Source organism: Pithys albifrons, chromosome 2 (genome assembly GCF_047495875.1).
Source record: "Pithys albifrons albifrons isolate INPA30051 chromosome 2, PitAlb_v1, whole genome shotgun sequence".
NCBI lineage: Eukaryota > Metazoa > Chordata > Aves > Passeriformes > Thamnophilidae > Pithys > Pithys albifrons.
In genome coordinates this window covers 31,594,799-31,616,297 of record NC_092459.1, presented here as the reverse complement: position 1 = coordinate 31,616,297, position 21,499 = coordinate 31,594,799, and the positions used below count along the sequence as shown (strand labels likewise).

The 21,499-nt window shown below is 41.1% G+C and overlaps 1 protein-coding gene across 3 annotated transcripts in view; it reads left to right on the top strand.

Moving 5' to 3' along the window:
* The first annotated feature begins 262 nt into the window (after positions 1–262).
* PHIP (pleckstrin homology domain interacting protein) overlaps positions 263–21,499 on the top strand; it is a 107,608-nt gene continuing 86,371 nt past the window's right edge. For all 3 annotated transcript variants that reach the window (XM_071548646.1, XM_071548645.1, XM_071548644.1), the window contains exons 1-7: positions 263–405; positions 515–573; positions 750–779; positions 932–991; positions 11,042–11,192; positions 11,313–11,411; positions 20,613–20,773. In XM_071548646.1, coding sequence (XP_071404747.1) covers positions 360–405; positions 515–573; positions 750–779; positions 932–991; positions 11,042–11,192; positions 11,313–11,411; positions 20,613–20,773 — 606 coding nt within the window. In that variant the 5' untranslated portion in view covers positions 263–359. The remainder of the gene's footprint in view (positions 406–514; positions 574–749; positions 780–931; positions 992–11,041; positions 11,193–11,312; positions 11,412–20,612; positions 20,774–21,499) is intronic.

Sequence of the window (21,499 nt, the reverse complement as noted above, 5' to 3'; positions counted from 1 at the left end):
CGGGCAGCGTCGCGCTCGGGGGCGCGCGGGGGAAGGGGCGGCGCGCGGGTCGGGGCGCTGAGGAGGGGGCGCAGAGGAGGAGGGACTCTTTCTCCGGGCGGAGGGATCGCGCTCGCTCGCGCTGGCTGGCGGCGGTGGCGGTGTTGGCGGCGGCTGCGAGTTGTTGTTTCCTCCTCCTGCTGCTGCTGCTGCTGCCCGTGGGTTGAATGGTGGAGCCGAGACTCTCCCCCGTGAACCAGCAGTGACAGAGACCGGGCGGGTGCCTTTAGCTGGGACCCGACGCTGCCGCGGGAGCGCGGCCCGAGCACCCCCTCCTTTCCCCCCTTTCCCCCCCTCCCCTCCCCGGTTTTCGCCTCGCCATGTCCGGGGACGGCGGCAGCCGGCACACGGCGGAGCTGCGAGCGGGTGAGTGTCGGCCGGGGGACCCGGGGAGGGTCGGCGGGCAGGGGGAAGAAAGAGAAGCCCACGGGGAAGGGGCGAGCTGCAGCCGTGACGGCCTCTCCTCTCCCCACAGAGCTCTACTTCCTCATCGCTCGCTTTTTGGAGGACGGACCCTGCCAGCAAGCGGCTCAGGTAGAGGATGGATGGAGGGATGGATGAGGGATGGATGGATGGCGCCGCCGGGCCTGGCAGGGAGGGGGCGGCCGGGCAGGGCGGTGGATCAGGCGGCGCGCTCGCCGCCTCGTCCTCCTCCCTTTTTCTCTCCTTTTAAAACCTTTTCTTAAACGCCGCTTTTGTTGTTATTGCAGGTCCTGATCCGAGAAGTGGCGGAGAAAGAGGTAAGAGTGGCGCCGCGTACCCGGCACTCGCCCCGCCTGCGGCCTCCCTCCCCCTTCCCTCGCCCTGCGCCTCCCCCGCCCCATGCGGGGCTGCCGGGGGCTCCGCGGGCAGCGGGAGCCGCTCACGGGGCGCCCTCGCTTCCCTCCCGCAGCTGCTGCCCAAGCGCACGGACTGGACGGGCAAGGAGCATCCCCGGAGCTACGAGAACCTGGTAAGAAGAGCGGGCGCTGTTGAGAGGAGAGAGCGCTGCGCCGGGCAAAGTTGTTTGTTCCCCTCCCTCACTCTCCCTGGGTAGCCCGGTACAAAAGTTGAATTTCCCGCAAAAAAAAAAAAAGGCAGCTTAAAAAAAAAAAAACCCGAACACCCCAAACCCAACAACTTTGCAGATTTTTTTTCTTTATTTTTTTATAACAACTTCTGTCGGGCCCGCGGTCTCGGGTGGGTGTCCCGGGGGGCGCGCGCGGGGGGTCCGGCGGGCGCGCGCCCGCCCGCGCGGGGGGGGGGGTCAATAACAGCGCGCGCGCCGGACCCGGCCGCGCTCGCGCGTCGACGTCACGGACGCGGGGCGGGCGGGAGGGCGCCACAGCGGCGCGCGCGGCGCCGCGCGGGGCGGGGCGGGGCGGGGCCAGCGCCTCGCGTGCGGATGGCCGCGCGGCCGGGAGGGGGCGCTCTCGGCCGCGGCGTGCGCGCACAATGGCCCGGCCCGGCCCGGCCCGAGTGGCGGGACCGGCCCTGCCCCTGCCCTGCCCGGGGCACCCCCGACCGCTGCCCCTGCCCTGCCCCTGCCCTGCCCGGGGCACTCCCGGCCGCTGCCCCTGCCCTGCCCCTGCCCTGCCCGGGGCACTCCCGGCCGCTGCCCCTGCCCTGCCCCTGCCCTGCCCGGGGCACTCCCGGCCGCTGCCCCTGCCCCTGCCCTGCCCTGCCCTGCCCTGCCCGGGGCACCCCCGGCCGCTGCCGCTGCCCCTGCCCGGGTGCGTCCGGGGGCTTTGCCTTCTCCATACGCAGTCTGTCCGCCGCCCGGGGACAGCGAGGCTTGCCGTGTTCGCTTTGCGAGTTTGACTTCGGTGGAGTTTTGTTTTGCTCTTTTTTTAATCTCCCAGTTTGTGAATTTCGTCTCGGCTGTAGATCAGTGATGAAGTGCTACTTGTAGCTCTTGCTGTCAAAGAGGGGCTTGTTTTGGTTTTTTTCCCCCTAGTATGTTGTGAACTACAGTAGTTGGGAAAACCGCAATTAAGGTGTCTGACTTGTGACTGTTAGCAGCTCGTTGCTAAGTATTGTTTTTATTGCAGGTGCTCTATTGTATAATTTAGTCTCTGAATTTCTTAGTGCAGTTTAAGAGGAAGGAAGACTGAGCCCTGCTTGTGATGTTCATCAAAGAGAGATTTCCTTCAGGCTTGCTGGTTGCCTGTGGTAGTGCTGAACTCCAGTGCTTCTGAGACATAGACATGTGGAGAACTTTTGAGCTTACATAAAAGGAGGCAGAACAGTTTCCATCTCTAATGGGTTTGATAAAGACTGTTGGCATATACATTATTTTAGTTGTATAACAAGTGTTACAGTATGAATCAGAGGGTTTTATTGTAGTTGGAAGAGGTTTACTTACAGCATTAGTTTTTTTCTGTAGCAGGAGGTGGATTGGCACAGGCATTTTCGTGCATGTAATGTGGAAGAATTGATAGTGATTGACTTGTTGAGAGCTTATAGATACATATAAATACTTTTGATTTACCTGAAAACAAGTATCATCATGAAATTCACCTATTTATGCTATTCTTATTTACTTCTCTATGTGTAAGACTGTCAGGCCATGTTACCTGTTTCAAATGATGGTCAGAAGTTAAAACTTATAATGACTCTTTCTCTTTTATCCTATAAGTTATAAAGAATTGGAGATGCAGTCTTAGTCTAGCATGGATTTGGGTTTCTTCTGTAGAATCAGAATATAAAAGGATTTGAAGAAGGAGATGATAGTGAGGAAAAAACATTTGAAAGGTTGAAGTAAGAACACTTGGTGAGAAATAAATTCGTTCAAACCCTTTCCAAAAAATTTTTTTTGTGGAACACAGGTAAATACCAATTTAGTCACGATAGGTATCTAATGACATGAGATAGGCTTCCTCAAAACTTGGACTTGATGCTGGATACTTGTATTTGGAGAGGTGATGCTTAGGACAGGTAATAATTTCTTTTGTCCTAGTCTTTTGTTTCTAACAATGTTTTCTTAGACTTCCAATGTTTCTATGCCCTTTTCCACCTTGTGCCTACCCAGATGTTGGGCTGTGTTGTGGGTGTGAAATTGGTTATTTTGTTTTTGATGCTTCTTTTCATCCTTTCTGTTTGCTCTTGCTTCAATTGCCAAAAATTTTTAAACTCTGTGTTACTCGACATTTTAGACTCGTGAAAGCTGGCCCAGAAGTGTATTTGCAACATGACAGTTACATTTTGTACAAAAGAAGTGTTTTTTCCCTATGCCTTGTTTCATTAAACAAAAACTTACTTACCTCAACCCAAAAGATCTTTAGCTTTAAGACAGAGGCTAATAATAAAATAACATTCTGTTTCTCCTTTCTTTTTCTTTAATTTAAAATTTTACCATCTTTAAGATGCTGACTCTCCTTTCTGAAGGCAGCATGTTTTGTCATGTTTGGGTTCTGCATCTCAGACAGGAATGCCTTGAGCTTTCTCTTAACTTCCCGAAGAGGTCTGAAGGGGGAGAAGCTAAGAAATAAAATTATCAGTAAATGTAGTGTTAGTTGTTACTCTAGGAGGGAATAAGGGCTCTGTATAGCCTGGATGGAATTTAATCCCAGGGTTCTCTTTTGTTGTGTGTGAAATCATGACTTTTATTTTACATGTATGTATGTTATATATACATCTATGTATAATAAATCATTCCTTCCATATATGTATGGATATCTTTTCAAGAGATGATGGTGTTCCTTATCTTGTCCTCATTTTGAAAACATTTATTTTAGAATTCTTACTAGAGGTAACCTTCTGTTACTAGACTGAAAGTCACAGCTGTAGATGTTTTATTTCTGAACCTTAATTTGTGTTAAATCTGATAAAATTTTCATCTTGTAAATTACTTTCATTTTTCTGTTTGGCCAGTGAAAGTAAATGTTTCATTTTCTTATATAAGCTGATACCACACTGTGTGTGCTCGTAATGCTGCTGGAAAATACATGAGTTCAGAAATGCTATTATTTTATATTCTTAAGTGATTTTTCTTGAATTTAAATATTTCCATATATTTTCCTCTGGTCACACGGTATGGTATAAATCACTTGATCTGGCTTTGATAATGTAGGCTCTTATTTCAGACTGTCAGTATCATTCTGATACTGCCAGTGTCAAGATTTCTGTTTGGTCTGTAACCCAAGGCCCTTTAACAGTCGAGTCCCTGGGAGATCCCTTTCAGTGTAGGTGTGTCAAGGGTCACGGGACTCTTCAGTAACAAATCTCGGCATGTTTTGTGTTTTTTCTTGTATTTGTTATGAAAACTTATAAATTGTAAGCCAGCTATTTAACTCTTTTATTATTATTGGGGTTTTTTTAGGCTTTCTTATTATGGGGGACAGAATTTGAGGAGTTTTAATGTTATCAGTTGATCTTAGCAAGGCAAGCCGGGCTTGTGAATTGGTTATAGATTGTGGATAAAGATATCTAAGTGTGTGGTGTTGTATTTTTAGTCTTTAAAACATCTTTTTAGGGCCTTTTTTAGGACACATGGGCAAGCTTTGGTGCACTGTTTTATTCCAGGGTGATTGTTTTTCTCATGTGCAGTTCCCCTGTGGGTGTTGCTGCTCTGATTGTGAACTGTGAGTGAAAGCTGTTGTGCATTTCTGCTGCATCCTTTTTGTAGGCACAAGTGCTCATCCAGATGTGTGGTTAATTGGATAAAGGAGCTGAACTGTTGGAAAAATGAACAGTACAAGAATAACTTTCAGATGGTTCAGCTCTCTTTTTGTGTGGAACAACGTGGGTCTTGCCACCACCAAGAGGGAAGTGACAGGAGTGGCAGTGCAGGGCTTGGAGAATGTGTTGGTGTTGATTTTGGGAATCAAAGTAGACTTCAGCTGGATGAAGCCAACCCCTAAGATATTCACTGCAACAATTATTTATTTTTTGAGAGGTCTTCTGTGGTATAAGCATGATGGTGTAGATGATCAGAACTATTGCATGAACTTTCTGGTCCAGAATATTTATGTCATTTTTCTCTGTTGAATTAGAATTTTATTCTTGGTGGTGGTTGAGGAGGAGAAGACCAGGGACTTCACATCAAAAAGGAGGATGGGGCAATGCATTTAGAGGGCCTTGTTCTCAGGAACTGTTGGTGACTGTTTTGCCAACATTTGTCCTTTTTTTTCCCCAGCCCACAATTATTAAATGTGATTTCAGATGAAAATTACAAAATGTTATTTTCAGGCCATTCCACTTTATGTTGTGCAAACCTAATGAAGTTCCAAAGAGTATCTGTGGGACTGAGACACTGGGTACACTGGTACTGTGTTTGTATAATACCCAAGTCTAGGTTGCATTGTGGTTACTGTTTAGAAATTCTATTTCTTAATAAGTAACCAGATAATAAGTGGTTTGTTTCTTCAGGAAATCTTGTGCTGTGAAGGTGTTCAAAGAAATAAGGAGCAAAATTAAAGCTTGGTTGAATCAGAGAGCTGCATCATCCCCTAGTTTTTATTAACAGTATTTCGTGGAAAGTCTATGTGGTATTTTGGAAGGTGTTCTGGAAGATTTGGCATTGTGGCTGAAAAAAAGTGTGAAATGATTGGGATCCCTCTCCAGATTTTTGGTCTCGTTGTCAGTGCTTTTGATGGACATTAATCAACTTAAACGATTTCCTCCTAGTTCAAAAAAAATGAGCATTTCTGCCCTACAGACTGTTCCTGTAATTGAGAATTTGGGTTATGTTAAAATGTTTCCATTCAAACTATTGTATTTTGTTGAAGGGAAAATTTTATTTGTTATGGGAAGTACTACACATTTATTTGTTCCACAGATAATCCAGAGTTTGGCCAACTCAGCTGTTTAGTGCTTGTTCTTTCAAGCTGAGACAGAGGGAGATGCTGATGACAGATGGGCTAAAGAGGAATATCAAGTTTCTAAGGTCTACCTTGTATTAAAAAAAGAAGACCAACAAACCCCACAAAACGTTGAGTGAGTTTAAGAAAAGCAAACAGGTACAGGTAATGTAACAGTAACAGGTATAGTCAAACCTCTTAGTCTGGAAGGCTGAAAGTGCAGCTTCTGTTCATACCTTCTCACATGACAAGCTTCCAGCAGCCTGTTTATATTAAGGTTTATCTGCTCTGGCCTCACACCAATTAAAAGCATTAAACAGTTACAAAATAGTATGTTCTTGGGGTCGCTTGTTTCATATAGTAATTAAAAAAAAGTAATCTCACAGTAAAATAGTAGGCATTCTGATGGGACATAGTGGCTACATAGCTATACTTTTAGCCCATGCATAATTAGAAGTGCATGAGAAATAAATATGTTGGAGAAAATGGTTAATTCTCCAGTTCTCCCCTTCCTGTCCTGTGTTGCCCCTGCACCACCCCCTGCCACTCCCCCTTAAAAAAGAAAAGAAAAAAGGAAAAAGAGGATGAGAATTGAGGGAAAAGAACTTGCATTTCACTGCAAGTTTTAAAGTGCTAAGACAGTGACTGGTGGTGCAGGTACTCTGTTAGATTGATGGTCTGAGGTAGCACAGCAATTACTGTAATTCAGTTTGGAGTTTGTTTTGGGCAATGTGTCAGAGAGCAGACTGGGCAAAGCTGGAATAACTGCTGGTGTTGGTAAGATTGAGTCTCACATCTTGAAATACAGGTAGCTGACTGGCTTGGATTTTTTTTTAAATGTCCTTGTGTGGAAATGTGATTTTTGGAACATATTTTCAGTCAACCTTGTAGTTAAGCATGTTAACTCTTAGCATGGTGGTGGAGGGAATAAATAATTCTTCAGAAATGTTTCACTATGCGGAGTATTTGGAGCACTGGAATAAGGTCATACTTCCCTTGATGTCTAAAACACTGGTAGTGAATAACTGCATTATGTATTGCAAATCTGACTAAAAAGGCCAGGTCAAATCGTTATTCTTTTGATGCACTCACTGTGTTTCTGGTGCTGAATTATTCTGCAGAGTCATGCAGAATGAAAATATAAGCACTTGGGTCTGTTTCAAAGGTAATAAAGATTTCAATGTTAGTCCAAATAGCTGTGAAGCTGCATTTTGTGTATTCCCATGCTGCTTGTTTGGAACACATGAAGTTGGGGGTAGTGGGTAAAGGGTGAGGTTGAGGACAATGCTGCTTCTTCTTTTCTAGAAAATATTATTTGTACCTAAGTTCTCAAAAATTTGTACTTGCTAACAGAGTTCTAATTTTTATTACACTAATGTTTAAGAAATGTCATTAACTTACGTGAAAAGACTATGAAAACAAAAAGAGAGTATATTATTTTACCTTAAAAGAGTCTTAGTGCATTTCTTTTGGAAGAAGAGCAGAATGAGACACTGCAGAAAGCCTAATAGGGTGAGGAAGGCAAACAGCTGGAATTTCAGCCAGGTGGGACTGGCAGAGAAAAAAAAACAACTGTGCTTTTTATATACAGTTTGACATCACAGTTCTGGCATAAAATTTTGAAATTCCTGTTTTGTAGAGTCCAGCTTTCACTTTCATTTAAGGCTGTTACATCTGTTATTTTTTCCTTTTGCTTTACTTTCTTCTCTTGGAATAAGAATGATGCCAAAACAAATTTCTGTCTTTCTATTGAGTTGTCTTGAGCTTTTCTGTTTCTGACAAAGCTTGCAAAGTTACCATTAAAACAGAAATTTATTTAGCTGTTTTTTTGGTCACGGAAGTCTGTCTTGAAAGTACCCTGACAGTGGGTTTGGGGTTTTTTTTTGTTTTGGTGTTTTTTTTTTTTTGTTTTTGTTTTTAATTATTATTTATTTTAGAAGGTGACACAAGTTCTTGGTATATCGTTGTTGGTTCCAGCTCCTTTTTACAGTTTGTTGATGTGAGAATTGTCTCCTGGTAGTGTGCACTGCAGAACAATGTGAACAACTAGTTTTCAAGCCAGCTTTTGTCATCTAATATATTAAATAAACTTATCTTGTCCTGTCTTCTTGTTGCTACAACATTGTGGTTATCTTTTCTGCACTTTTTTCTTCCTTTTTCAAAAGAGAGGAGTTGGGACTAAGGTGAATTTCCCTTACAGACTTTTTAAATTTGTGGCTTCCACTGTCATGCATTAGCGTTAGTCACAAATACAAATCAGCACTGGAAGAGGCTTCTTAGACAGGGGATTGCACCCCACGCCTGTCTGTCAGTGTTTGAGACATTTCCATAGTGCTCCTAACACCTTGCTTTAAATTTTGGTGACCCCTGAAGCTTCAGGCAGTTGAGTAGATGGTGGTTGTAGGTCCCTTTCAAATGGAACTGTTGTATTAATGAAACCTACTTTTTAATTTAAGTTTCTTGTGTGTACTTTAGCCTTATATAGGAATGGTTCATGAAATAGCTCTATAAACACTTTGGAAATGACAAGTGTTTAAATGGGCAGTGCCACCTTTGTTTGGTAAAGCATTCAGCTCACTTAGTGTTGTTGAATCAGTTTGTTAATGAGCTGGTTGTGAGTGCTGCTCAGTAGTGAAGTCTGATTATTCAAATGCTGTGGAGAAGCATTGCAAAACTACTGCATAACTTGGCATAAATAGCTCTTCTCACATAAATGGACTTACATGAGAAGAGACTGTAGTGTGGGTGTAAGGTATATATTAAGATCTTTAACACAGATGAACAGGAATAATACAAATAGATCCCTCTTTTCAAAACATTTGCTTTAGAAACTGCAAGAGGAATTGAGCCTACCCAGTTTCTGCTAAAATAAAAAGTGAACACATGGCTTATGACAAATCATGAGAAGTATGACTCAAGATGTCAGCTTGCTGTAGTTTTGGAACGTGTCAAAGCCGATTTGCTTCATTTACTTCAGATTTTGTGCATTTGTGAGGATGTGTAAAACTGTAGGGTCTTGAGAAGGATAAAATGACAACTGTATTGCATATTTAGTTGCAATTTTTCGTGGTTAAACAAAAAGAAATATAATTATTAATCTCTGAGAAATGAGTTCAGATTCTGCAGATGTAAATTCTGGTTGCAGATGGAATTACACAAAGAGCAGCATTTCTTAAGTTTTGTGCTCCTCAGAACAAAAGCTGAGGAAATGTGTTGGGGCTGTTGTTGGCAAAAACTGTGCGTAGCTTCATCACTTCTTATAACTATTTGGGTATTTTAGAGCTTTCAAGCCTGTATTTTGGCTGTGATTCCTCCTTTAGGCAGAAAAAAGCATGTTTGATTTTCTGTTCTGATTCATTTTTCTTATCAGTAATATGCAAGTTCTGAATTCTGGATTATTTTTTGCCACTTTTCTAAGGCTGTGCCTGTCTGATGACATTGAATTTAGCAATTTTAAATTAACTGATTTCTACAACCAAATGCAACTTTATTGACGTAAAAAATAATTTTTAATGTTTTTTTAAAGAAAAATCTTTTTCCTTTTTTTTTGAACTTTTGTGATTTTTTTAAGTCATTTTACTTCTAGGCAGTCAAATGTAGACAGCTTGCAAGGCCTTCTACAGATGTGATACAATTCCCAGAAGGAAAGCCCTGTTTTCCAGTAGCAGCTAAACATTTGCCCACCAAAGGGAAGCAGTGAACGAGTTCTTACTTTGCTGTGCTTGCCGTGCAGCTTTTGCTTTACCTTTTAAACTCTTGTTATCTCAAACCACAAGGTTTTGCTCTTTCTCCCGTCTGATTTCCCCCTCCCCATTGCCCTGCGGTGGGAGTGGACAGGTGGCTGGTGGGGCTGAGCTGCTGGTGGGGTGAAACCACAACAGTAGAGAGAAAACTTTCTCTCCTTCACGGAAAGGTTGTGGTGGTGCTGGTGGTGGGAGTGAGCAAGGCTTCTCCAGAGCCTCAGGTTCAGACATCAGCAGCCTTTATGGTTACAAACTATGGGGTGTCAGCAGAACAGGAGCACATTTAATGAAGAATGAGGTGTATACCGTTAATTGGGTGTGATACAGAAGCATTATCCTTCTTAAATCTCAGTCACAGCCGTTTCTAGTTGCAAAATAATGAAACATCACAAGCTTTACTGCAGTATTTCTTTTTTCCTCTTCTGTGAAGTAAAACTGTGGAGATGTATTTCAGACTGTGTGAAGGACAAAACCACTCCATGCCAAATCCTGCACAAGAACTGAAGAAAGCTCAATGGATTTTCCTTCATAATTTTTTATTTAAAATTTGTTTGTTGCAGTCTGAGCTGACAATAGCTTATGCATTTTAAAAATGCTGTTTCTTAACCAAAAGCTTTATGTTAGTAGGATTTCATTATTGTCACATAAATTTCAAAGCTTTTTTTCCCAAACCTTTTTTTCCCTTGTTATTTAAGACAATTTTCTGATTTAGAATTCTAGTAGTTCAAAAGAATGGAGAGGTTTTGTCTGAGCAGTCATTAATGCTGGTTGAACTGGTTTTAATCAGGTGGTGAGAGGTTCTGTTGCTGATAACAGGACCTTGTTTTGGTACTTTGCAGTTTCAAATTATGAACTATTACAAAAAAGCATCATGTTTGTAGTACATTAGCCACCACATACACAGTTTTAAAGTTGAGTTGTTGAAGCCAACATTTTTGTTTAAAAGCTTTAGATCTAAAATAATTAATTAAATTCATTTGTGGAGTTTCAACAAGATGTTGTAACTTAAGTGAATTGAGGCAGAATGTTTTTGCATTTTCCTCTACAAAGCCATGTTATTTATTAGGTATTTGTGAATCTTGCAAGAAGTCTGTAAATGTTGCTGTCTTTACAATCTCTTTCTCATCTTTATCTTACAATAATTTAAATTGACCAGACCACTACTTAAATATAATATTCAGTATTTATATTATGTTTTTTAATGTGATTATGAGAGAGCTTATTAGTGTGTGACCAACTGTGCCTTAAAGTCAGAAAGTAGTAAATACCATCAGTTCTCTGTACAAAGTGACATGTGCTGAAGAGAAGAATTAATTAGGACCAGCTGGAATTAATTATTGTACTTAAAGGTCATTATTTGTTTTTATCCCTAATAGCCTATAATTTTCTTACAAATTTTTTGAAAAAAGATTAAACCAGTAAAGCATAAAAAATACTGTGTTCTTTATCAAATGTTTTGTTTGCTCTTTGGTGTAATAGGTGAAATATTACAGACACTTGGCACCTGATCACTTGCTTCAAATATGCCATCGACTTGGGCCTCTTCTAGAGCAAGAAATTCCACAGAGTGTCCCTGGAGTGCAGACGTTATTAGGAGCTGGCAGACAGTCTTTGCTTCGTACAAACAAAAGTATGAAAATTTTGTGAGAATTTTGACAGTTCTTGGTATTTCATGCCTTTCCTTGGTTTTGCGTGGAAAAAAAGTGCATTTGTCTCCATTTTTTTTTAATGTGACTTTTTTAAAAAACAGGTTGCAAACATGTTGTATGGAAGGGATCTGCTCTTGCTGCGCTGCACTGTGGGAGGCCCCCGGAGTCCCCTGTAAATTATGGCAGTCCCCCCAGTATAGGTAAGTCAGTTTTATTCTGGCATTGCCTTTGTAATACCCAACTCCCAGGGTGATTGATTGTTGTGATGGTGAGAGCTGAGTAGTAGTTCTCTTTGTATTCGTCCTTGTTGGTGTCACCTACCTGACTTCCAGTGTTTTTATTAAGAGGCTGTGTTGCCATATTTTTTGTAAATTCATGTACTATTTCTACTCTGAAGCTAATTTTGTTTTTGAAGTATAAAATTGAATATGGTGTATTTAAAAATGAAACTGTCTTTCTTAAAGATGTAATAAAGCTGCCAGTAGGTAAATAATTAGTACTATAGGACAGCAATGGCTGCACCCACTGTTAGGGAAAGTAAGTCATGTAGACTGGTAATGGTTTCCTTTGAGTCTTGTAGAAGTTCCTCTCTTTGCTCTCTGGTCCATTCAGTAGTTTTGTAGCTGTGTTTTGTTTTGCTTTGCTGTTCTGTGTTGTGAAGCATGCACTGGCTGTCTGCACTGTTAAAAACTGAAAGCTGGAGGTCAGAGGTACACCAGTTATTATTTTTAAGCGCTCATGTTTGTTAGCTTTTAACCTTTTAAGAAAAAAGATACGTGTTTGTTTAGTTTCTAGAAGGATCAAGATGTGTGATACCTTAGGAGATTAAAAAGCACCCTGTATCTTTTTTTTGATGGATAGAAAAATATGCAAAATCACTTGTCTTTTCATCTTTCTCTGCTGATGTCCAGGGAAGGGGGAATGATTAAGACCAAATTGTCATTGTGGATTACACCAAAACAGGAGTGTTTTTTACCAGAACAGTAGTTGCAGATAGATGTGCGGGGGTGGATGAAAGTAGAGAGAGAATATCGGCTTGATTGGCTCTGGATCAGGTGCAGCTGCTGCTGCAAAGACAAAGGTTTCTGTCTTGGCAAAACAGAAAAGACTGTAGATATATTGGGGCCTACTATATAACAATGTAGCAAACTATACAATGATATACACACTGTATAGTAACAGTGTATAAATGCATAGGCAGATACTGTTAGGAACAGAGACATTTTTCCCGTGGGAACTTGCCACTACAATTTTTTCAGTCTCTAAACTCCTTTTGGAGTTCTGTAAGTTTTTAATGAATTTGGATAAATAGAAGAACATACATAAAATATATAATTGAGAGAGCTTAATTTGGACTACTTATATTTTTTTCTAATGTTGAAGGAACTCAAAATGCACACCATTACACTTTATCCAGAGAACTGCAGTTCTCTCCTAGCAGCTGAAGCTGAGCTGTGCTACAGCTAAGCTCTTAGGTTAAGCACAGCCAATTTTGCTTCTGTCAGATGGCAGGGTATTTAGTGTCCTCGAGCATTTCCATTTTGAAGCACAAGTTGCATGCTTTCCATGGTATTTCTGTAGATGCTTGGAATACAGGGAGAGAATAGGTTTTTGTTTGGTTTTTAGAGCTGAGTTTTCAGAACCTCCTCAACTGGTGCATGTACTGGTCAGAAGTGGTTCCCTTAAACTCTGAGTGGATGCAGGTGCTACATTAGTTAGTTTGGTTTTGTTCAGAGCTGCTATTTTGATATTCGTGTAGAGAGCTTTTTCCTGTGTCGTGCTCTAGATGTGTGGGAGAATATTCTTGCTGCTGAATTGAGCAGTTCCCTTCTTGAGCAATGGCTTGATGGTTGTAAACTCGAACAGTCTGGGGCTGGAATAGCAGCTGTTCCTGCAAGGAGACTGCAGGACTGAGCTTTGTAATAGCTGACATTCCTTTAGTGGTTCTTTAGCTTTTCCTTTACTCACAAATACATTTTAAAATATGTTGGTGGAATCAGAATGGATGAGGACTCTTTGGTGTTTTACTGTAGCTTGCAGGGTATAGCAGCTGGTGTATGAGAGCTGTGGTAGCTGGAGTTCAAAAAAACTTGTAGAGTTGCTGTGGTAGTGAAATAAAATGTTCAGAAAAATAACTTTCAGACTGCTTTTAGAGAAGAACAAGTCAGGCTTTTAAAAGAAGTGTTATTTTTATTGAATCCTTTGCAGAGCACTGAATATTTGCAAAATTACTCTTATTTCAACATACCACTTTTTCATGACCAGTAATTTCCTTTTCCAAACATTGAGATAAGTGCTGGTAACTGAATGTTTTCAACTGTGAACTGTATTTGGATTTTTTGGATAGCTGGTTCAAGGCTGTGTGTTAAAGCATTTGGGTTTGATTTGTCCTATTCCACTCTGATCTCTCAGTGAAATCATGAACTGGAATGGCACTTGTTTTATAAATTGAATTAGAAATTTTTTTCTGTTTCCTTAAATAACCTCCAGTGTTCCCACAGTGTGGGAAATACAGTGGGAAGGCTGTATTCTGTGTATTTGCTCAACAGAAAGAAAAAAAATAATTGGAACCTCTTATTCTTCAGGCTTGTATGAATTCCAGGTGGATAACCTAATAATGTTTGAGGAATAGAAAAGACACTGAAATCTTTCTGTGTTGTGCAGGAAAACTTAATGCACATTTCAGTGAACATACAGAAATATTTAGTTTTTGTTAAATGTCTTCTTGGATGCAGAAAAAGAGCTATTTTGCAGTAATTTTTGGGAACTGCTGAAAGAGGAAAGAACCTGAGCATAAACCTTTGAGAGCTTTGAGTTCAGAACTCAGTCCTCAGGTGTGAGGACCTGAGACGGGCTTTTTGCCACAGATAGTGAAGGATGTTTTTCTTGACCAATGAAAATACCTGCCTTTCAAAACCAGTACTGCACAGTTTTGCAGAGTAATTCACCTCAATAAAAGTTTTGAGGCATTTTACACTTGTTTCAGTTTCTTTATAAGTGTTGCTGCTGCTTTGGCTGCGCAGAGAATGCAAGGCTCTGAAAGTGTCTATTTTTAGAAATATAGTAAATACTTTAGGCCTAAGACTACTAAGAGTACTTCATGTAACTATATTGTTCTGTTAACTATAGTAAAAAATAAAGGAAAAGACTGCCTTTATGTTAAAAGATCTGTGTAAATCTTGTTATGTATGTTTATTCAAGTCTAAAGTGAATTCCACTGAAGTAGATGACTTGTTATTATGCAAGAAGAAATGAGGTGCAGAAGTCTTATGGAACTTTGAGTAAAATAACAATGGAATAAACATATAGTAAAAGCAAGTGGGAAGTCAGGGAAGTTTGGAAATGCTTGAGATTGTAAAACTTTCATTTGGTTTTGCCTTCTGCATTTTGAAATATCTCACTTCTTGCCACTCTGAATTAGTAAGGGTTGGCAGTTAATTTTATGAAGCAAATAAATATTATACAAAGTTTGACATGTATATAGAATTTTTGCGCTTTCACAAATACTTTATTTAGGAGCCAGTTTACTTTTACCTTCATGATATGCCCAGAGACAAGTTGTAGCTTAATCAAATTGCCAGCTTGATCAGGTTACTTGGTTGGTGGTCACCTCTTGGCCAAGAGACTGAGGGCTGCAAAGAGTTCAGAAGCTGAACAGAGAAATGGTAGGAAGGTAGAAGTAAATTCAAGCTGTCTTTTTGGTCTTGGACATTTTTGAAGAAGAGTAGAGAAAAACCCCTCAACAACCCAGAAACTGAATGTGTGATACCTTCAGTCATTCTCGATTGGAGAGTGAAAGGGGTTGTCTCTTCTTTACTATTATTTTTAACAGCTGTGAATCCCTAGGTATTCATTAGGGGACTGTCTAACCTCTTAAGTTAATGAAATTTGATTCAATAAGGGTAAAAGTATTAAGTGAAGCATATTCTTTGAGTGTCCTTCCAGGATTCTTTTGAATCTTGTTCTATTTTTCTGTGAATGGAAGGGGAACGAAGGTGGGTTCTGGTCTTCAGAATAGAACTGTTAGTTAAATATGCCTTGAGAGAGTAAGAAAATGAAAGATTGTGTATGCTTTTTAAAAATGTAACATATTATACTTAGTATAGGATTGGGTTTCTCACTGACAGTGGATAAGGCAGGATAGTATCCTCCATCTTTAAGGCACATTTCACATTCAAGACTTAGACTATGTAAATAAGGCAAGAGAATCGGTCACTTTGACAAAATTAAAATAGGAAAGCCAAGGGACTAAAGTAAGCATGGCTAATACTGCCGTATCTTTCAGACCCCCAAATTTATCTCTCTTTTAACAAGTTGCTGTTTTTCTTTGGGCTGTTTGTTCTATTTTGTGTGGAGAGTGAGAGACATTCTGAAGGCATTCAGTTGGTGCCTGTTGAATGCCTTTTGAGTGGGAGAAAATCTACTCTCTTGTAAGTTCACTGAAAACTCCCACCACTTAACTTCCATTAGCTTTGTTTGAGTTTTACATTGTTCTGAGGGAAGCCTAGCAAGGTGCTTTTGACTCTTTGGTATGTGGCTTTCAGGTTAAGGTTGTTGACAGCAGTGAATCCTGACAGTAGAAGCAAGATTTTAAAAACCAAGTTGCATTTTATCAAGTTTTGAGAGCCAAAATTTTCATTCACAGTTTAGGTTCCTGAGTTGCCCTTAAGAAAAAAAGAAATTTAAACTCTTAACTTTGGAGTTTAAGGTTAGAGCCTTTGGGTCAAGAGTGCCATGTTTCTTTACCCGTTTTTTTTTTTTTTGTTTTGTCTTTTTAGCTAGTAAAAGATCCTGAGCAATTTTTATTTGATTCTCCTTTCAAAGGAGTATTAGACTAGACGGTTTTCAGAGGTCCTTTCAGAGGTTCAAGCATTCTGTGATTCTGCAGTAACTGAAGTTGGAGATCCTCTGGCATTAAATCTGATGAGGGATATGAAGCAACACAGGAAGGGTTTTTACCGGTCCATCAGCAGTAGAAGGAGCAGCAGGTTCTGCTGCAGAATGGGGCAGGGGAGCTGAAGTGGGGCAGGAAGGAATCTCTGTGGAACTAAAAGTGGGCAAGTGATGAAGCAAATGTTCCTAGAAGCCAGCATACAACCCCCCCGCCCCTAAACAGTGCCTGGTTAACAGTTGTTGGCATTGATCGGTGAGGAAGTTGTGCTTGACTAGCCCAGTGGCCTTTTAAATGAGATCAGTGGCTTGGAGGGTGAGGGCACAATAACGAATGTTATTTATCCTGACTTCAGCCAGGCTTTCTGAATGGACTCCTGCGACATTCTGCTTGACAGACTGAGAAGATATGGGCAGAACTGCTGGAATCAAAGGGCTGTGGTCAGCAGGGTGAATTCCAGTGACAGATATGAGAGCCGGTTGTTAATGTGGTACTCCAGAGGTGGGTACTAGAGCCAGTGCTGTTCAACATCTTCATTAATAACTTGGATGAACACTCAGTTTGGCCAACATTGCAAAACTAGGAGTAGTGCCTTGCTGTGGAGGACCTTGACAGGGTGGAGAAATGGGTCAACAGGAATCTAATGAAGTTTCACAAAGAGAAGAGTAAAGGTCCTGCCCCTTAGAGGAAAGGCACCGGTGGACACTGAGGGTTGGCTGGCTGGGGCTTTGTAGAGAACTGTCTGGCATCCTGGGCTGCTGGGGGCAGTACATTGCCATGAGGTCGAGGGTGTTCTTTCCCTCTAGGCAGTGTAGATAAGATCACAGCTGAGTGCTGGGTACAGGCCCTCAGGGAAAGACAGACATGCACAGACTGTAACTAGTCTGGCAAAGGACCTGGGAGATGAAGGGCGATTGAGGTATCTCATACAGAGAGAAGCCACAAGACCTGGTATTGTTTAGCCTTGAGAAGAGAAAGCGTGGTGGGGGCAGGGTGGTGGTGCTATTATCCGTGGTTATAAATACTTGAATGGGAACATGTGACACAGATGGAGCCAGACTCTTCTCATTGGTGCATCATGACACGACAGGGTCATAAACCAAAGCTGAAATGGGGGAACTCAATTTAAACATAAGAAAACAGGTTTTGGAAGCGATCAAAGCTCTGGCACAGGTCTGTCCTTGGATGTATTCAAATATGGATTGGACAGAGCACTGAGCAACCTGCTTTAGCTGACCCTGCTTGAGCAGGAGACTTGGAGTATATGATCTCTAGAGGCTCCTTCCCACCTCAGCTATTCAGTGCTTCAGTGATAGTAGACAATTTCAGTCTTTGAGGCTGGTTGTGTTGTATGAAGATGAGCCCAGTTACTCAAAACTTAGAAGCCACTATATTTATTTGGAAGCAGTTGGTAAAAAAGTGATAGCATCCTAACTTTGCCACAAAATTTATTATTTTTTCTTTGCATGTTCAGAATGTCAACAAATATGTAGCTTTCTCAGACATTGGCTTTTACTAATCAGTTAGCTTCATTAATAAATATGAAGAATCCAGATTTTGAAACTAAAATATAATTTGACAGTAAGTGATGGTTTATCATACTGTGTTGTGCAACAACCACTTAGTAACATCAACTTTTTTGTTTGTTTTCAATTTTATGTATTTATTTTTAAAGCAGAGTTTTGTGTGTAAGCAGTAGATGGGCATGTAAAACTAAGTAAATATTAATTTTCTTGGTAGGCCAGGCATTGGATAGGAATTCTTTCAACACAGTGTCCACTTCACAGTGCCTTTCCAATAAGGAGCAGACAGGCAATCTCTATTGTGTGCTTCTCTTCCTCCTCCTCTCCAACGCTTCCCTTTCTGTTGGCTGCCTTGCTGTAAGGGCAACCAACATTCTCTCACCCCTCCTGGGACAAAGCATCATCTTCCTTCCCTGCCTTATGTTTAGTTTGTGGCTCACACTGCAACTGTTTAACTGCATATACCTTGTCACTCTTCCTGTGATTAGCACGGTGTTCATACACACTCATTTGTGCGAGGCCAAGCAAAGACAGAAAAGTGCTAATATGGCTAAAGGAGAGAGATATTAGTATAAAGCAGAGAGATATTAGACTTGCAGTCACAAAGGCGTCTAAATTTGCTTTTTGTCCAACTGCAGTTAAGGTCAAGTTAAGTAGACTGGAGACTACGTAAGGCCTGACAGACATTGGTGCTAGATATGTGTAATAATTGTACAAACAAGACCTGTAATTTGTACAAAAGCTTTATTATTATTAACTGTTGGCAACCTTTCTCATCTTGGCTTGCACCAGAAAAATCAATTTTATTGTTTGGCTGCAGGAATTTTTGACACAGCTATTTTTAGTTTTTACCTGTACTTCGGAGGAAAAAAAAGCTTCTTCTGTTTGTGTGTGTGATTTAAGGGTTTTTTTGTGTAAGGGGGGGTGTTTTGGTTTTTGTTTGTTGGGGGATTCTGTTTTTTTTTTGCGGGTGGGCTTTTTTGTTTGTTTTTTTTTTGTGTGGGTTTTTTTTTTAACTGTAGGGTGATTTGTCAGGTACCAAAACTAAATTTATCTTGTGCCCAAACTAATCCTGATTTCCTGGTGTTCTGAAGTAGACTGTTGGCAATGAAAAACTTTGTCAGAAAACAAAAGCAATCGCATCTTTTTCTCATGTGAAGGAAGGGTGAAGATAGAATAGAGTCATAAGTGTCTCATTGACTAAAAGCGCTTTGCTCTACAGCTAATGATTCTGCTCCTTCATAAAACTTCTTGAACTAGGAAAACTGCCTTGAATGCTTGGGCTACATAAACAGTTTACTGAAACATTTCAGGGCTGTTCTTATGGCCTGAGGCTAACTGGGTTGGCATTTGGCCATGCCCCAAGAAGCTTTTGGTTCTTACAGAGTTACTACAATCCAGCAATAAAAATTTGCATATTTAATGTAGTTTGACCTGTGCTGGTTCATGAACCACTGCTGTGTTGGTCTGGACCAAACTGAAGTGATGCAACAGGTTTGTAGCTGTTTCATAGTTGATGCTAGGGAGCAAGTTGTCCATGAGCCAGCTGTGTGCCCCTGTGGCCAAGAAGGCGAGTGGTATCCTGGGATGCATTAGGAAAAGCATTGGCAGCAGGTTGAGGGATCCTGCCCCCTACTCAGCCCTGGTGAGGCCTCATCTGGAGTGCTGTGCCCAGTTCTGGGCTCATCAGTACAGGAGACACAGAGCTGCTGGAAGAGGTCCAGCAAAGGACTACTGCTATGATTAAGGAACTGGAGCATCTCTCTTATGAGGAAAGGCTGAGAGAGTTGGGCCTGTTCATCCTTGAAAGAGGCAACTGAGAGGGGAATCTTATCAATGTATCTAAGTATCTGAAGGGAGGGTGTCAAGAGGATGGAGCCAGGCTCTTCCTGGTGATGCCAAGCAGTAGGACAAGAGGCAATGGGCAGAAACTGATGCACAGGACGTTCCACCTAAACATGAGGAAGAACTTTACTGTGGGGATGACCACGCGCTGGTACAGATTGCCCAGAGAGACTGTGGGTGCAATCCTGTGCCATGTGCTCTGGCATGACCCTGCTTGAGCAGGGAGGTTGGACAGGATGGCCCACTGTGGTCCCTTCCACCCTTACTTCCAAACTTCCAGCACCATTCTCCATTTGAATGTTATTACCTGCCTTGTCATAGTTCTGTAGAATGTAACATGTATCACCATTGCCATTCTTTGAGGTGTGACTAATGTCAGGAATCCATGCATAGAAGTATTATACTTTGTTGCTTTATTGTTGCATGCATACCACCACAAAACTAATTACATTGAAGTTCTTGATGGAAGATTTCCATTTTGTTAAAGTGAATTCTTGCTCCTGGACCTTGTTACCTTTTAAACTTGAAAAAATCCCAAGCTCTTTAAACAAGGTTTTGGTAATCAAAATCAGAAGTTCCTGTAAGATTTGCTGTATTCATATGTAAATTTTCGTTTAGGTGTTGGGGTTTCTCTGTTAGTGTTTGTGTAGCTGTAGTGGGTAGTAGGATTCTTAAAAAAATCATTGTCTTTCAAGTGGTGGGTAAATGTGTGATTGAGTAGCCCTCAAGAAGCATTTTGCTTTGGAGAAGATTTGAATGTGTGCTGACCTTCAGTGAACAGCCATGTGGAAGCTTTTGTGGTTGTTGCATTTGAGGCAGGTCACTGGTTTGTGGGAGCTGCCTTGGTCCTCCTGAATTTCTCACACCCGGTATAAAATGAGAAGCAAATGTTTTGGCCACTTGGCAGTTGCACTCCTTCTCTATCTCTGCCTTGCAGTTCCGTGCTTTTTTCATGTCTGTATCATGGGCTACTTTTGTATGTATTTTTCTCTAACTAGGGCAAAATGAGAGGATTACTGTAGTGAGGTGTTCTTATGGCAAGTGGTCCAGTGTTGACATAAACTTTCCATCGTGGTCAGGTGTTTTTTTTGATGAACACAATATAAATACTGCCTCTTCTTTTTTCTTTACCCATTTGGTAGTGGATACCCTGTTTTCAAGAAAACTAAATGGAAAATACAGGCTTGAGCGCCTTGTGCCAACTGCAGTCTATCAACACATGAAGATGCACAAACGAATTTTGGGACACTTGTCTTCTGTCTACTGTGTAACTTTTGATCGGACTGGCAGGAGAATATTCACTGTGAGTACAAAATCTTTGTTTTTGTGGGGGTATTTTTAAGGACACACAATATGGCTCCTAATTGTTTCAAAAAACTGAATGTAGTATAGATACCCTGATTATGTATAAAGAGCAGATAAATTCTTTACTTCTGTTATTCTCATTCTTGCTTTTTAATAACCATACTGGGTCTGCATGTTCAAATAGTGTTGATGTAAGTGCCTTAAGACATGATGTTATGGTGATTGCTGATCTGTGTAGCTCAGTGAGAAAACTTCTTTTTTCAGTGGAAAGAATTTACCCTATGTAGGTTATTTTTTCTGGACTTGTTTCCTTTAGCAAAAAACATAAAAAAAAGAATGGACCACCATCACAGAATTTGATTAGGAAGTCAGAGAGATCAGTCAGTCTGTAATTAAAGATTATTCTGACCCTTTTCTATAGCTTTTCTTAAATTTAAAGCATGACTGTTATGTTTAACAGTCTGGTCGTGCATTTGCATTTGGTGCAGCACGGTGAGGAAAACTAGAAAGCTCAAAGTTCACATGGTGTATTGTAACAAATGTTGGTTCACAACAAGTTGTCTTAATGAGATCCTAGGATTTTTTAAAATAACAGTGTTTTTAGTATTTTAACTATTTACCTTTTTTGTTGTTGTCAAGACTTAAATATCAGGTGCCTGTAATCAGTACTGAATTGCAGGTGTCCCAAAGGATGGGGTTTGTAAAACCAGACAGGTGTCAGTAT